This window comes from Corvus moneduloides, chromosome 28, assembly GCF_009650955.1.
Source record: "Corvus moneduloides isolate bCorMon1 chromosome 28, bCorMon1.pri, whole genome shotgun sequence".
In the NCBI taxonomy this organism is placed as follows: Eukaryota; Metazoa; Chordata; class Aves; order Passeriformes; family Corvidae; genus Corvus; species Corvus moneduloides.
The window spans coordinates 371,169-387,754 of NC_045503.1; the positions used below are offsets into that span (position 1 = coordinate 371,169).

General features: G+C 45.8%; 3 protein-coding genes across 4 annotated transcripts in view; 2 read left to right on the plus strand and 1 right to left on the minus strand.

The window, feature by feature from the left end:
• SPPL2B (signal peptide peptidase like 2B) overlaps window positions 1-4,589 on the minus strand; it is a 32,762-nt gene extending 28,173 nt beyond the window's left edge. Inside the window, exon 1 of one of the 2 annotated variants that reach the window (XM_032092957.1) lies at window positions 4,498-4,588. In XM_032092957.1, the coding sequence (XP_031948848.1) occupies window positions 4,498-4,554 (57 nt within the window). In that variant the 5' untranslated portion in view covers window positions 4,555-4,588. Of the gene's footprint in view, window positions 1-4,497 lie in introns of both variants that reach the window. The other variant, XM_032092958.1, reaches the window with a different exon arrangement.
• Window positions 4,590-4,661: 72 nt separating this feature from the next.
• Window positions 4,662-9,774, plus strand: LSM7 (LSM7 homolog, U6 small nuclear RNA and mRNA degradation associated). The gene is made up of 4 exons (XM_032092975.1): window positions 4,662-4,760; window positions 4,920-5,010; window positions 6,247-6,318; window positions 8,698-9,774. Exons 1-4 carry the CDS (start codon window positions 4,719-4,721, stop codon window positions 8,838-8,840), a joined length of 348 nt encoding a protein of 115 aa, XP_031948866.1. The 5' UTR covers window positions 4,662-4,718; the 3' UTR covers window positions 8,841-9,774.
• Window positions 9,775-10,909: 1,135 nt separating this feature from the next.
• Window positions 10,910-15,435, plus strand: LOC116436067 (kelch-like protein 24). Its single transcript, XM_032092959.1, has 3 exons — window positions 10,910-13,506; window positions 14,240-14,651; window positions 14,870-15,435. The coding sequence occupies exons 1-3, from the start codon at window positions 12,585-12,587 to the stop codon at window positions 15,180-15,182; spliced, it is 1,647 nt and encodes a 548-aa protein (XP_031948850.1). The 5' UTR covers window positions 10,910-12,584; the 3' UTR covers window positions 15,183-15,435.
• The last annotated feature ends 1,151 nt before the right edge of the window (window positions 15,436-16,586 follow it).

Consider the following 16,586-nt stretch of genomic DNA (forward strand, 5'->3'; position numbering starts at 1 on the left):
GGGAAATCTTCAAGTAGACCAAACCCTGTGCAACCTGGCCTTGAACGCTTTCAGGGATGGGGCACCCATCACCTCTCTGGACAACCTGCGCCCATGTTTCACCACTCGCACTGTAAAATTGCTCTTTAACACACACAGTGTGCTCAGAAGCAATGATGGCATTCTGCTGCAAGATGCCAGCAAAGCAGTAAAGAAACATCATTGTAAAAATATATAGGAGGTAGAGATCTTTATATTTCGCTCTTCTGCATATAAATGGTCTTTGTTAACTCATGCAGCAACTTTTTCCCTTTTTTATAACATTAGTGTTAACTAAATCCTCTAGAACCAATGACATTTGTCCTGAAGCATGTTGATACGGGAGGCCACACTGATCAGCTCAGTGCAGATTAAAGCCACTTGAGCACAGTGCAAATTTCCAAGATATCTGTGGAGAAAGGGAGACACTATTGTGCATATGCTGTGAGGAAACAAGAACTCCAACTCCCTGCCATAGTGGACTTGTTAACTCATATCTCAGGCATCCAACCATAGCACCTAAACTACTTTCAACAGAAGCAAGTAATTTAGAAGAGTAACCCGTACTTATTACCTTGAATTTGACTTCCAAGAGTAAGAAGCAACAGAGATGCAAATACAGTCACACACAAAAGCCAAGAACAAAAGAATGTTCCCTGCTTATTGTACATGGTTTGACTGGGCTTAGATAAGCAAACCAAACATGGAGTATCTTAGTTTAGATTATTACATGTACAACTCTTTCCAAAATCTTCAGGCAGTTTTGCAGGAGCTAACTCCCATAATTGAACAGGTTTATGCATTTGGGAAACAATCAAGCTGTACAGTTAAAAGTTTTACATCTATAAGATATTTGGCACACATTTTTAAAACGAGAGTAAGTACAGGGTGTGTTGCTACATTTCCGTGGAGATAACCATTACTGGAACTCAGGAATAATTTCTAAAAGGCACCCAGGAGACAGTTACACACAATTTTGCTTTCTGAGCTATTTAATGGATGTTCTTCAAAGAAATATTAAGGGAGTAAAAGGTTCCTAATGTGAAGTGCTCAAAACATTTTAGAAGCTATGTGTATTTGTGTGCCAAAAGCCAAATAAAAATTAAGTATGAGAGGAATGAATTAAAGGCAATATGAGCAGGGCTAAAAGCAGAAGAGGGAACACAGAGTTTTAGAAACTGTGGAGAATATAATCTGTGGATAATGTGGATTAACAGACATTTTTACAAAGTTATTATCACTTAGAATCAAAGCATAGTTCTGAAATCTGTTAACAGCCACAAGAAGTTTGTTCTTATCCACTTTGATGCTTCCAGTTTTGCTTTTATTCATGTCAGTAGGTATGAGACAACAAAAGTTCAAAGCAGTGCTGCTGATGCACTGGCACGGTGGCAACATTTATGATAATTCTTAAATCCTAGAGACCACTTCATATCCTAGATTAAGCCAGGAGAAAATGTCCTTTCCTGTGCAGATCCTATACAATGTTCCTACAACCCCAAAGGCTCTTTTCCAAGTGTTTGGGTATCGAGTCCAGCCTTTTTCAAACACAGAAAAACAACAGCTGCTGTGACAATAAGGTATATTATAATACTTGCTTCTTACTGATCCTATGGTTTAAAAAGCACACAATAATGTATAATTAACACAAAAGGAAGTGTTTTCTATAAAGCTGCAAAACTGGAAAAGGTTTTCACACAACAGAAATGTAAAATCTGAGGGCAGAGTTTAACAGGCAAACGAGCTAATCTAATGTTTGTGATATTAGAAGGGCATACTTGTTGGCTCTGAATGTCATCAGGGCCTTCCACAGATTAATGCATAAAAGAGCAGAGTACTCCCCAGTTTTTTTGCTGTGCAAGTTTATTTAGGTGAATTAATGTAGTTCAGAGGCAAGCACTGGGACTTGTAAGTTAAATGATGGAAGAAGGTGGAGATGAAGAATTCAGCTCACCCATATATCAAGAAACTTCACTGTGTGTGACTGAGCCAACCTAATGTCTGCCTTGTTTGCTCCTCCCTGCCTCTGGCCCCACACTCACCTGGATGTCCCATACACCTTTTCCACTTTCAGTAGCTCTACTAACTGACCTGGTCACCCAAATCTCAGAGGGATTTCACAGACACTGGGAGCTGTGTTCTTTGAAGAAGGAACGAATGAGCTATCCTACTCTTACAGTAGGTACCATGTGAGAGTTCCCAGGAGCTGGAGTCATTCTTTCCCATTAATTGCACTGATCCATCTGGAGACCAGCAACAGCAGGCAGCAAAGCTGCACACAAATAAAACACTCCTTCAACAAACACTGTGCAGTGCAGAGAGCTACACACTCATATGCAGTAATTCTAGGAGAATAAATTGTCAGCCACAACCTTAATGCAGAATTTCAGACAGTCTTTTCAATTCTTTGGACCCATACCATAGAGTATGAGCCCTGATTTAAAGCACAAACCCATCACTTCAATATATTCTGCTGAAAGCTGCTATAGTGAAGACAAGCTAGACGCAACGCACTCACTGCAGATCACGTTACTATGTTCGTCACTAGCCAAGGGCTCATGTGTATCTGCTGCTGTTACAGGACAACTGAGAGGTAACAATGCCAGGGAAGTTAAATGAAATGTGAGAACTCAAATACCAAAGCAAGATCTGAGTGCAGATTGTACGTGGATCTGTAAGATCTCACCCCTCTTTAAGTGTTCCCAGATGAGGACCCAGATTTGGAAGAGCCATGCTTCAGTAGCCAAGCTGATCCTTCTCCCTAAATCAGAACATAGAAGCAAATGTGGACACTACCTCCTCTTGCTCCAGGGAAAACAAACAAACAAAAAATTTCTATTATCCTGTTTCAAGGAGGGAGACAAAGGTATATGCTCATGACCACTAAGGCAAGAGTAAGGCATTGATAATGAGTACAGCTGGTGCACAGCAAAGGCACACAGCAGCTCCTGACAACAGCTGTCAGCTCTACCCCCCAGAGTAACTCCAGCCATCAGTCATGGGGGTACCACAACATGACAAGTGCAGCAGAGCACTCCTCTCTGCCTCCCACTAAGGAGGGTGTACTACCCAAAATCACCCCAACAAGTGCAAGCACAAGAGATGCGGAAGTAATACACAATACAAGGTATTCAAGCAGATTCTTAAAAAGCCAGCTTGGCTAACAGAAACATATTGGCAGCACAGAGCACATCCATCTTTAACTGCAGCAGCAGGACTGTTTCAGCATCCTGGCCAGTCTGCCCAAGCTTACTCAAGCACATTAACACTTCCACCACACAAATCCACCAAACGCTTACAGACAGGAATGTGCTGCAGTGCATGGAGCTGGAGGCAAGACCTCCAAGTACCCACCAGTGGACTATCTCACCTGCTGTCCTTCTGCACTGACATGTGCTCACCTTCTCCAAACTGATGGATCAAACTGACTCTATGCTAGTCTTTGACTTGTTCTTGCATCTTATTAATTTGTGGGGCTTACCAGTCCCCTGTGAAGCATCAGTGGAGATGACAAAATGCACAGGGCATGCAAGGGCATAATGAAGAGACAATGCAGAAAAAGATGATGGATGAAAAAAGGGGATGACGCAGAAATAAAGAACTTAGCTGGCAACCAGACCACTCTGTAACTAAAAATTATTGTCAAGGAATCAGTAAGGAGACAGACGGAGAAGAAGGAAAACTTAGAGCACCACGTTAAGATGTTCCATCAATAATATTCAAGAAGACATAGCTGCAAATTACCTAATAAACAGTCAAGAAGTTTAAATGACATTTCAAAATTTTCAGAACACAAAACACCGAACTTTAAATGCAAAAGCTATGTACCATGCAATGCAATTGCCAGAAATCCACTCTCCCCTGTATCAGGATTACATGCCTAGTTCATCACACCCTTAGAAACGTATCCCACAAAACTAATTAATATTTTAGTAACGACAGTACAAGACTCAAGACAGACTACAGGGTCAGGGTCAGCAGAAATCCCTTCTTTTCTGCTGAATCCTTCCTCATAGGGAGTCTGTCAGTCGAGATAAGCCCAGAGTCGTCCCTGCGGGGATGGGACCCGGGGGCTCGGCTGTGCTCCCCTCCTCGGGGCTGCCTGGCGAGGATGCTGGGCTGGGCCCACGGGGACCCGAGGTTTTAAGAACTACGAGGAAAACGCTGTTTACTATGGAAAGAAAAAAAAGTCCCAAAAAGCCCCAAACCCACAGATATATCAACACTGCCAAATCACGGAGGGCAGGGCCGGCAGCCCGATGCGTTCCGCTGCCTTCCTGCGGCCACGGCTCGGCCACGGCCCGCTGCGGGCCCCCCCGGCGGCTGCAGCACCTCCGGGCACCCGGACCGCTCCCGCCCGCGGGAGGCGGCTGCGGGCACGGACTCACCGCACCGCACAGCCCGCCCGGGCCCGGCTACACCCGGGGCCGCTCTCCGCCCTCAGCCAGGGCGCCCGCGCAGCCCGGCACAGACACTGACCTGCGGCAGCAGATGCAGGAGCAGCCAGAGGCGGAGCCGGGCCGGCCGCGCCGCCATGCCGGGCCCGCCGCGCCGCCGCCGCCGCTTTGTTCCGACCTGGGCCGGGCCGGACCCTTCCGCACCGGGTACCCAGAGCCCGCCCCGGACGTCCCGCCCCGCCGCCCCGAGCCGCCAACGGGCTCCGCCGGGGCGCGACGTCACTTCTGGCGGCGCCGAATGAAATGGCGAGCGGCGGCGGTGGCGGCGGCGCGGGGAAGATGGCGGTGAGGAGTGGGGTGGCTTGGGCTCTGTGGCTGTGCGCTGGGTCCCCCGGGCCCGGTTCCGCGCCCCCGTCCCGCCGCTGCGGGATCCCGCAGGAGTGCTCCGGGGCTGTGTCCCCGCGGAGAGCGCGCTTTAACTGGGCCGTCTGTGCTCTGCCGTAGGATAAGGAGAAGAAGAAGAAGGAGAGCATCTTGGACCTCTCCAAGTACATCGACAAGACCATCCGGGTGAAGTTCCAGGGCGGGCGGGAAGGTGAGCCCGGCGCGTGGCTGCAGCACGAATCTCTTCTGCTTTTCGGCGTTTTCCCTCAGCCAGCGCCTGTTGGCTTTGCCTTCCTGCTCACGCTGCTTCCCTTCGAGGGAAGGCGAGGAGTAGCGGGTGCTGTTACTTACTAGTGGTTGCAGTTACCGGTGTGAAGCTTTTCTCGTTTACTTTTCCATTAATCTCCTGGGTGCACTTTTATCTTTATGGCTCATCTATGCATTTCTTCTTTTATTAGTTGTCTTGAAGGGCCTTATTTTTGCTGGGTTGTTGGTTTTTTTTGTTGTTGTTGTTGGTTTTGTTTTTTTTTTTTTTTTTTTTTTTGCATTGCAAGGGTGCACTTAAAGCAACAAAAAAACATTTATGGATGTAACAATTAATACAACTGTCGTGCCTTTCATCTCTTGACATGGTAAGCATGCCCGGAGTTCATGGTGCAATATATGCCACCATGCCTTTCCATCTCCGTCCCTTCCCAGCTGGGAAGATACATCCCAATGCGGTTGGTGCCACCCGCCGGCACTTGTTTGTCTGACTTAACCATGTGCTGCATTATAAACCTCCACTGGGACCTAAAGCTTATGAGAGTTTGGCAGTTACTTGGACTCCTGCACTCCTTACTGATAAGTGTGTTTTTCAAACTGGGAAGTCGCTCTGTGTAATTTCGTGATATATTTAGTGACTAGTCTTGTGGAATCATGTCCTGCATTAGGACGAAGTGCTGGTTTATCTGTAGTGCCTTCCCGTGACGCAGTGCTTAAGCTAAAGAGATGATGTGCCAGGAGGGCAGCTGGAAGATGGTGTTTCTGAGGAAAAACTTAAAATATGGTCTTGCTTAATTTTTAACCATAACATTTCATTTAGGATATGTATTCTGTTTTGGGGTTGCCTTTTTTTTTTCTTTGCGTGACTTGTACTGATTTGTTATGCAGAAAGATTATTAAAATGCCCTTGAAATTGGCTGAAAGCAGAAATGTCAGTGTCTTGAAGAACATTTTGAAGAATTGATTGAAAAGTCTGTAAGTTTTAACTGGCACAATGTAGACCAGCTTTTGTGTACTTGCCGTTGAGAAAGAGGACACTCTTTAGTATCTCTGGTCTCATTTGCTTGGTCTTGCCTGAAGGAGGGAACAGCGCTGGAGAACTGAATGTACCTTTCATGCAGTCTTACGTTGCTGTATACCTTGTTTTGGTCCTAATCATTGTTTTCTGTGTGGTCTTCAACAGCAAGTGGTGTCTTGAAAGGATTTGACCCTCTTCTGAACCTTGTGCTGGATGGTACCATTGAGTATATGCGAGGTAAGTAACATACAGCCTTTGGAAAGCTTCCCCTCCCTGAGTGGTTTTCTTAACAGAAATCTTACAGCTCTGTGAGTGAATAAGCAGAAACTGCAGATTAACATCACCCAAACTGCAGTATGCTTGGGATAACTATGTTGTAAAGAAAGAGATGGGGTGGCAGGTCTATGGGACCTGACAAGGTGCATCCGAGCGTCGTGAGAGAATTGGCTGATGTAGTTCCCAAGCTACTCTAAAACATTTAAAAAGCGATGGCAGTCAGATGATGGTAAAGAGGGAAACATTGAACCCATTTTTCCAAAGGATAGAAAGGAGCCTGGGAACTACTGTCCTGTCAGCCTCACCTCTTGTGCTTGGGAGGATCATGGAACAGATCTTCCTTGGAGCTCTGCTAAGGGATATGGAGGACAGGGAGGTGAATTGAGACATCCACCATAGCTTTACCAAGGGAAAATCCTGTCTGACCAACCCAGTGGCCTTCTATGATGGAGTGACTCCATCAGTGGACAAGGAAAGGGATTACAGATGTCTTTTATCTGTACTTCTGTAAAGCCTTTGATATAGTCCCTCACAACATCCCTCTCTCTGAATTGAAAAGAGATGGATTTGACGGGTGGACTGTTTGGTGAATGTGGAATTGGTTGGATGGTCCAGAGGGTAGTAGTCAATGGCTTAATGTCATCATGAACATCAGTGACAAGGGGTTTCCCTCAGGGATCTCTGTGGGGACCAGTACTGTTTAGTGGTCATCAGGGACACAGACAATGGGATCAAGTTCACCTTCAGTCTGCAGGTGACACACCTGAAGGACAGGGCCGTCCAGGGGACCCTGGACAAGTTTTTGAAGTGGGCCCACAGGAACCTCATGAGGTTCAACAAGACCCAAGTACAAGGTCCTACTCCTGGTTTGGGACAATCCCTGGTATAAATGCAGCCTGGGGGATGAACAGATGGAGAGCAGCCCTGCTGAGACTTGGACATGCTGGTGGATGAGAGGCTGGACAATGTGCTTGCAGCTCACAAAGCCAGCTGTATCCTGGACTGCATGCCTAGCAGGGATGGGGGATTCATCCCAGGGAGGGGATTCTGCTCCTCTGCCTCCCTCAGGTGAGACCCCACCTGCAGAGCTGCCTCCAGTCCTGGGGAACAACATCAGACAGACGTGGAGCTGCTGGAGTGAATCCAGAGGAGGCCATGGAGATGCTTCAAGGGCTGGGGCCCCTCTCTGCTGGAGCCAGGCTGGGAGAGCTGGGGATGTTCACCTGGAGAGGAGAAGGCTCTTACGAGATGTTATTGTGGTCTTTCAGTACTTTAAAGGGACATAAAAGAAAATGACAGGATGAATGCTTCAGCAGGCCCTGTTGTGGCAGGGCAAGTGGTAATGGGTTTAAACTGAAATAGGGTTGATTTAGATATAAGGAAGGGGTTTTTTTTATAATGATCATGATAAAAACACTGGGACAAGTTGCTTGGAGAGGTAGTATGTGCCCCATCCTTGGGAGCATTCAAAGGTGGGACTCTGAGCAACTGGGGCTAATTAAAGATGTCTGTGCTCATTGCTGGGGGGCTGTACTAGATGACCTTTAAAGGTCCTTTCCGATACAAACCATTCTATGATTTTACAGCAGAAGTTAGATTAAGCACATTCCCTGTGATACAACATTGTTGGTAGTCCTTGCTTGAGCTCCTCTCTAGTTATCTTACTGGCCACTCTTGTCTTCTAAAGCTTGAATAAAGCAGTGTGTCTCTTTCTCCTCTCTGAAACAAAATGTATCATTTGATAGGACAGTGTTTTTGGAGAGTATTCCCTTACCTCCTTAAAAGGAAATACCTGAAGCATTGAATTCTCTTTAAAAGGTAGTTTTAAAATGTGGTGTTCATTTTTATTGAATACAGAGCGATCTCATGGAAGGTAGCACTGGCTGATTCGTAAGTGCTTGTCTGTCCCGATCCAGCCCTGTTTGGCCTGGTCTGGGAACGGACCAGTGCTCTCTTCCCTAGTGCATTTACAGGTCAGGGTCTTTTTCTGATTGACATTGATCCCCAAGTGTTTGTCTGTAATGACATTTGAAATGGAATCAAGAGCTTTTTTTTTAATCACTTGCATGTATACTACTGGTTAGATGAATGAAAGGGCCTTTGAATTCTTTAATAAATGTGTTCTGCTTTTTGTTGCATACAAAGTTCTGTATTGCTCACTGTCAGGAAGGTCTTGAAAACATCAGATGTCACTGCTGCATCACCTGTATAGTCCATGTGTTCAATAAAACAAAGCAGTTATACCAGGAAAGAACATGCATGTCTGTGCCTTTTGCAGTTGATGGAATTTGGTTTCTTTTTCTTACTTTCCTGTTCTAACCGTGGATCTCTGCTTTTTAGATCCAGATGATCAATTCAAATTAACAGAAGACACACGTCAGCTGGGACTTGTGGTTTGCAGAGGGACTTCTGTGGTTCTGATTTGTCCACAGGATGGAATGGAAGCTATTCCAAACCCTTTCATTCAGCAGCAAGATGGCTAATGCTTTCTTTGGATTGTCTCTGAAAACTTCAGGGGTGCAAGTCATTGGAGAGAACTATCAGTGTATGAGATACATACACTTCCTGGTTTGGGGGGAGGGGGGAGTTTGAATGTGTATTTGATAGTGGGGAAAAAAAGTCAACTTTTATTTTTGTGGCTTTCATAAATGATGAGAGGATGAGGAATGTAAGAAGTATGTTCTTGTTTTCCTCCCACCCCCAAATAAGTGTGTAACTACGTTGTTTAGAGCTGACAGGAGAGAACATATTGTCATGAATTGTCTGAGACGACCTTGATCTTGTGAGTTTTGAAACAACCCCATAAAATTAGTTAAGAATGCCCTGAGTATTGGTTATATTTTTTCCATTTTTAAATACATTAAAATGTATTTAATCTGAATTAGTCTAAAGCCTAAATACAGTAGAACATGTTTTTCTTCCTCTTAAATATCAGCACTCAGCTGGGGAAACATTATGTTGTATGTAGTCTTCTGCTGTTGAGTTCAGTCTCTTTTGTGCAGGAAAATTACTTCCTTGTGTAGTGTCATCACCTTTGCAAGGAATGTAGCCAAGAAGGTCTTTTCTAGCACTTGTTCCAGATCTGGTGGGCTGTAATCTGTGTATCAGCAGGCTCACACATTTTCTACAGGAGCACTGATCTAACTTGTGGTTGATCTTGGTTGAGTGACTTGAACCTTATGGAGGTATCTATTTGATACTTGGAATTTTAGGGGAAGAATATTTAATATTCTAATGTTTGTTCACTTGTAGGCAGTGTCTGGAAATACTGCATATTTTTATATTGTAGCTATCCACTTGTGGTTCTGCTTGTTATAACTTGATTTGTAAGTAAACATTTTTATTTCTTTTATACTGCAGAAAATGCAAGATTTGAGGAGTTTTGAGTGAATAAAGACAAAATAATCTGTTTCTAAATGTCTGGTTTTTAGTCTGTAAAAGTGCACAACAGCTGATATTACAGTTCTCCAGCCGTAAAACTAAATTAAGTTAGTTCAGGAGCTGCGTAAACACTGCAGGATCAGGAGGGACCAGAGCAGAAGCCATGCTTCAGACAGGGAATCAATGGGAAAGGCCTGAGAGCATCTGGTTCCACTTCTGAAGCGTTTCAAAGACTGCCCGATTGAGGTATGTACCTGCAGCCTGTATGTAACCTGCTTTTGCCACCTGTTTTTCCCTTTATAGAGGACTCTTTATGAGGAGGTGTTAGGGTTTTAGTTTAGTCCTAGGGTTTTTTTTTTTCCTGTTAAAGGAATTTTTTCCCATATGCATGTTGCTAGGGGACAAATGGCTGTACTTAAGAAAGACAAAAGAGCTGCCCATTGGGGTGGGGTGGGCTTGGCTACTCCTTTGTTTCACCTGGGTGTAGGGTCAGTTCGCTCTCTGCGTCGAGAGAGAGAGAGAGAGGAGTCTGCTTGCTTCGGCTACTTTGCTTTCTGCTGGAAACAACGCCGCGATCCCAAGCCCACCTTCCCTGCCCCGCTGGGAGCTGGGCCGTGGCCGCCCTGCCCCTGCCGTTGTTTCGAGCCTTCGCTGCGTTGTAGCCCTGCTCACCCTGCCTGCCCAGACCTCCGGGGGGTTCCCACCGCAGTTTGGATACATCTCGTCTGCCACCCGGGATTTGTGCTCGTCCCTGCCGTTCCAGCCTGCTGTTCCCGAGGGTCCGGCCGGACACCGGGATCGGCTGCCCAGGGTTTGTGAAGCCTTTGTTCCATCCCTTCCCGGGATCCCGGGGCACCGGTGCCGCGTGCTCCCCGAGCTCGCTCCGGATCGCCCCCTGCAGCCGCGGGGGAACCATCGCACCTGCCCTGCTCACCGGGAGCCGCCAGCGCCCCTGCCGGCTGCGAGCGGAACTGCACCCGAGGGGAAAGGGCCTGACAGCCGAGAAGGCTGGGACTGGGTTTGGGATTGTTCGCTGTTACTGCCAGAGTTATTGCTGTTTGTTTGACTGGTTATACACATATCGATATATGATAGTAAAGAACTGTTATTCCTATTTCCCACATCTTTGCCTAAAAGCCCCCTTGATTTTAAAAATTATAACAAGGAGGGAAGGGGGTTGCATCTGCCATTCCAAGGGAGACTTCTGCCTTCCTTAGCAGACACCTGTCTTTCAAACCAAGACAGGAGGCTGTGGCAGAGTGAATTGTTCTGCTGGCAGCAGCAGTTTTGTTCCTGAAGGTTGGCAAGAACATGTGGCAAGTACAGGTTGTATTGGTTATTTTGGCAACAGCACTGTTCTCCCGTGCATAACCTTTCATAGGTCAGCTCTGAAAGGGGTGAAGCTTAGAGTAAATTTCAGTTCAGTGAATCTGGCTTTTCCAGGAGGCTCTGAAACTAGGGACCAGGTGTCTTGTGTGATGTTGGATGCTTCTGGATTTTAATCTGGGGGCTCACAGAGCTGTCTATAAAGTAGTGCTCCTCATGATTTAGTTTTTTTCTAATGCTACAAAACTTGTTCATGCAACTGCACAATTCAAAAGAGAGTCCTTATTTAGAGTGTGAGGAGTAGAATTTGCTTGCCGTCAGCCTGAGCAGAGTCTTGAACTGTTCTTTAGGTGGGATAAAGATTGCTGGTGTTGATGCCAGTAACATGCTGCATTATCTTTGCACTCTAAGTGTAGCATCAGAAACCGCTCTCTGGGGTGGATTCTGGGCTCTCAGTGCAGGGAGATCTGCCTGAAGCCATGGGTCAAGTGTGTAAGCTCGAGAGAGGGGCGTGTTCCCAGCATTTCCTGCTCAGCTGATTGGTTGCTTGGTCTTTATTGTGAGCTGCATGGCTCTCCTTTTCTGTAGTGCAGACTTCCGGGTTAGACTTGGGAGTCAAGTACCTGAAAAGAAGAATATGAAAACTATAGGGGGCAGACATTTTAGCAGGATAGGAACAAGGGGTTGTGATAGGACAAGGGATAATGGTTTAAGCTAAAAGAGCGGTGATCCAGACTAGGAATAAGGAAGAAAGTTTTTATGATGGGGGTGGTGAGGCACTGGCACAGTTTCTGTTTGCTGAGCTCTGCCAAGAACTGGGAGTGAGTCTTGCTGGTATGGGCTCTTTGGGTAAGGGGCTCTACTTCAAGGTCACTATGCAAATCTCTTCACTTAATAGGTCTGGAAAAATTCACTGTGGCATCAGTGAGCTGTTGCTTGTCCTACATCTGTATTTATTTAGTGCATTCAGATTGAAGATGACTGAACACATAAAGCCATCTGGGTTTGAATGGGGGCTTACTCCTTCCTCTTCTCTCTTACTAAAGTATAAAGTTAGATACATAATAAAAACTGTAATCACTTTGGTATTTAATCAAATTTGAACTAATGAAAGATGAGGTAATGGTTGCTTTTTTCCAAATGGGTTCAATGTTTTCTACAACTTTTTGGTATTTACCCAGTGCTTAGGAAGCTTTGGTTGTTTCTCCTGTTTTTTCTTTCTACCCTAGGCTCTTTGCTTGGGCAACAGCTCCCCTAATTTGCTGTGGTCTTACCTAGTAAAAGTAGATACCAGTCAAATCTACATTTTTTTGGTTATACAGCAGTTCTGCTATTGCTGTTCAGAAAGCAACAGGAAAGACAGAAGAGCAAAGCAGGAGAGTAGAAAACATTCTATTTTTAGGACAAGATTGGCTTATCTCATATTTATCCTAGCTAGGGGGATAATGTTTCCAGAGATCTCACATGGGTAAGGGAAGCATAAGACTGAGTTAAAATTAACTGCCTGGCAGTCTACAAGCATGGAGCCTGCACAAGAGCCACAGGAGCTGGGACCTCACACAGAAATGATTGCAGACACAGTTCTTGAGGTTGGAGAGAGACTCTTCCAGGTCAGCCGTAGGGTGCTTTCAGTACACAGTCGATATTTTGAAGCCATGTTTTTTGGAGGAGCAAGAGAGAGCTCTGAACAGCACATAGTGATCAAAGGGATTGATGCAGCGCCTTTTCAGGCGCTACTTGAGTTCACTCGCACAGCCCAAGTGCTCATAGGTCAAGAAAATGTAACCAGCTTACTGGAAACAGCTGATTTTTTTCAGTTTGACAGGGTGAAACTGTTGTGTGAGAAGTTTCTGGAGAGAGAACTGCATATTTCCAACTGCCTGGGCCTGATGACCTACTCACAGCAATTTGCCTTTACAGAGTTGTATGTGTCTGCTATGAATGTGGCTCTCACTCACTGGGGAGATGTGATATGCCAGGAGGAATTTAAGCCACTACCCAAGGAAATGCTGATGCAGCTCCTGAAAAGTGATGACCTCTTCGTTTCAAGAGAGGATGTGGTTTTTGACAGTATTATGATTTGGATAATGGAGGACCCGGCAACAAGAGAGGAAGAATTTCTGGATTTGGTGGGCGAAGTCAGGGTCACTTTTCTGAGTTTGTCCTTCCTCGATATCTTGGTGAAACGCAGCAGGCGCGCTGGAGAGACAGATATCTTTTCCAGACTAATAAAGAAGTTAGACAGCTGTCCTCCACCCAGCTGGCAAAATCCGAAACTGTGTCCTTATGCTGGTCGGAGCTATGATACCTTATATGTCCTGGGAGGAAAGCATGACAAGGAACAGCAAGAATTATTTCTCTTTCAACCTAAAACAGGGACCTGGCAGGCTTGCTCTCCACTGCAGCGCAGGAACCTCACCCAGTACGCAGTGGCAGCAGTAGGTAACTTACAGATAAGGGAGACTGAGCAAATGCAAACAGAAGTTGAGAGTCCCAAATGCAGGGAGTCCAGCTGTTGCTGTAAAATTGTGCACAGCATTGCTAAAACTTCATTCATATTGGTGTTCATATCTGTTCAAAGAATGGTTTTGTTTTCCTTAGTCCTGGGAGGATGCTAGACAACACTATTTCTTCTCATGTAGCAGAAACTATGCAGTCTGTTGAGCTCCTTACAGTGGCTTTATCTGGAATTAGTCTAAGGACTTGGCTTTAAGCAGTATATTTTTTTGGCCTTCTCTTTTGTAGTGGTTTAGACAGATGACAGGTGACTTCTGTTTTATAGTTGCCATTACATTAAGCTTATCCATAGATGTTGGGAAATCTTCATGCTCGGAGACTTTCAAGCCAGCACAATACTATGGCTTCTTGTATTAGTGTTGGTAATAGTCCCATTTCTGGTAGGAGTTTGGAAGTGAGATCCCTGAGGTTCTTTCCAACCAGTGTTTCCATGATTCTGTTCAAAAATGGGAGCAGGTTTGGAAAGACTGGCTGCATACTGTAGGCGCAGTGTATCTGTGTGGATGAGGAATTAAATACTGCAAACAATCGACAGAGCAGTGATTTTCTCTTCTCATCTTGCACCTTACCAGTACAGCCCAGGGAAAAAGGAGAATCCCAGCTATCAGTAGCAATTTTTAGCCTTCATGTGACTAATATTTTCTTTGCTGTTTTCCAGGGAGCTTCCTTTTTGTGACAGGAGGATATTTCCGGGATGAGTTTGTGTGGTACAGTGTGGATTGGGTGCTTATCTACAATTGCTTGGACAATTGCTGGCTGGAAGGGCCAGCCATGAAGAAGTCCCGCAATAGCCACTGTGCAGTAGGAGTAGGGCTCTACCTGTATGTTCTTGGAGGGAGCACAGATGAAGGGATAATCCCAGCAGTGGAGCGCATGGCTTTGATGGAGTCGGAGTGGGAAAGCATGAGTCCTATGGCTCAGCCTGTGGAGAGAGGTGACGCAGTCAGTGTGGGAGCCAGGATCTATGTGGTCTGTGGCCTGGATGAGAATGGACATGTGTATGATGGAGTGCAAAGGCTGAACACGGAGACAGACAGCTGGGATGTCATCTCATTCTCCCCTCTTCCAAGGTATGAAATAATATTCTGGGACCTGGCAGAAGATGAAAGGTTTTAGTGTTGGTCCTGCTCCAAGAAGATTTCTGTAGAAATGCAGAAGTCCTGTCCCTGCAACACTTCTGTGATTCTCTGTTTAAACAGGACTTCTGATTTGAGGGCCAAGGTCACCCTGAATATTTCAGGGGCCAAATCTTCCTGTTGATTCTGATCAAGGGTTTCTTCCCTCTCAGGTATGACCTCTGCATCACGTCCTTGAATGGGGCTCTGTACACTGTAGGAGGGGGAGCTTTTCGATTTGATGTGGAGACAGATGAATGGACCCAGGTGAATGAGGAATGCTTGACCCAGAAGTTCTTCATGGGATGCAGCACTGTGAATGGACAAATTTATCTCCTTGGACAAAGGAAGGGAAACAGTGCCCTCCCCACTGTAGTCCTCTTTGATCCCTACCTTGACATGTGCCAGGTCATAGATAACAAACTCCCTTGCCCCCTTCCTATTCATGGCTGTGTCTCTGTGCGAAGATTCGATACGTGGGCATGAGAGTGGAAGATCATGTGCTTTACAGCTGAAGGGAGTTAGATTGCATCAACTTTGGCCTGTGACATTTTAAAATTTTTGTTCCTTTGTAATTTTACTTTTTTTTTTCTACTTGACAAATGAACTCGAAGCAAAAGCCAGTGAAAACTTTGTTTACACAAAGGCTGCAAGTAATTATTGAAAATGGTGATGGTATTGTTATGGTACATAAACTCCTTAGGGTTCATGCTCAATAAAGGGCTGTTCTGACCTTTAACCTCTGTGGCTCTCTGTCCTTTGAACAGCTGGAGCGAACAGGAAAATCACTGCACCAGTGTTAGAAAGTATTGTAGGATCTAAATAAATCAAATGTGTGTCAAGGGAATCTTCATCAGGATTATAAGCCCACAGTGCTGTAGGACAGAGCAAAAAAAAAAAAAAAAACCAAACACCCAAACAGCAACTGCTGTCAAGCCATACCCAATATCAGTATCATTTTAGCCTGAAATAAGCAATTTTCACAGGTTATGTAATTATAGCTAAAATTACCTTTATTCCAGGCTGGAGAGCACCACAGAAGGAGGGACACTATTCTGGATTTATGCATTCAGGTATATGATGACAAACATTTGCACACTGAGTCTTAAAAATCTGGCTTCAGTTTCCTTAGTCCTCTTTGGGTTCACAGCTGCAGAGACTCAGAATAAAAATACCCATCCCAAAGCACTGAGAGTGCAAGGAGCAGGGTCCTGCACACAGCTGTAATTAAAGACTGTGTATGAGGAAGAGCATTTCCCAGGCAGGCGTGCTGGTTTAACACAGCCTGGTTTTAGTGGGTGGCAGGAGCTGCTCGAAGCTTCTACTATGTCTGGCACAGAGATAATTGCTGAGGGCTCTGCCGATGGGCAGGTTACCAGCCCAGTTAGAGAAGCTGGTAACACCTCTGTGATGACACATTTAAGAAAGGCAAAAAGCACGGGCAGTTCTCTTTCTTCTCCCGAGGGGTGGTGAGGCGGCCCCCGAGGGCCATCCTGGTGCAGCCGGGGCCCTCCCGAGGCCGGGGCCGCCCGTGCGGTGCCGCAGAGACGGCGTGGCCGGCAATGAAAGCATGGCCAACGTTCCCCGGTGCGGAGCCCGGGCAGGATCAACCTTTCAAGTGCAGCAAAGCTCTCTAAGAACTTTTCAACTGCTGGAACTTGAGAACAAACAAACCTACAGACACCAACCTTCTTCCAAGTCAGAGAAAAAGGAAAAGTGAGGACACGTGAGGAGAACCAACACGGTGACACCGAGGTCAGTGAAAACAAGGAGAGGGAAGAAGTGCTCCAAGTGCCGGAGCTGAAATTCTTCTGCAAGCTGTGGTGAGGACTGTAACACAACAAACTGTTTCCCTGTAATTCAGGAGCTGCCTGGGGGGTGCAGATACCC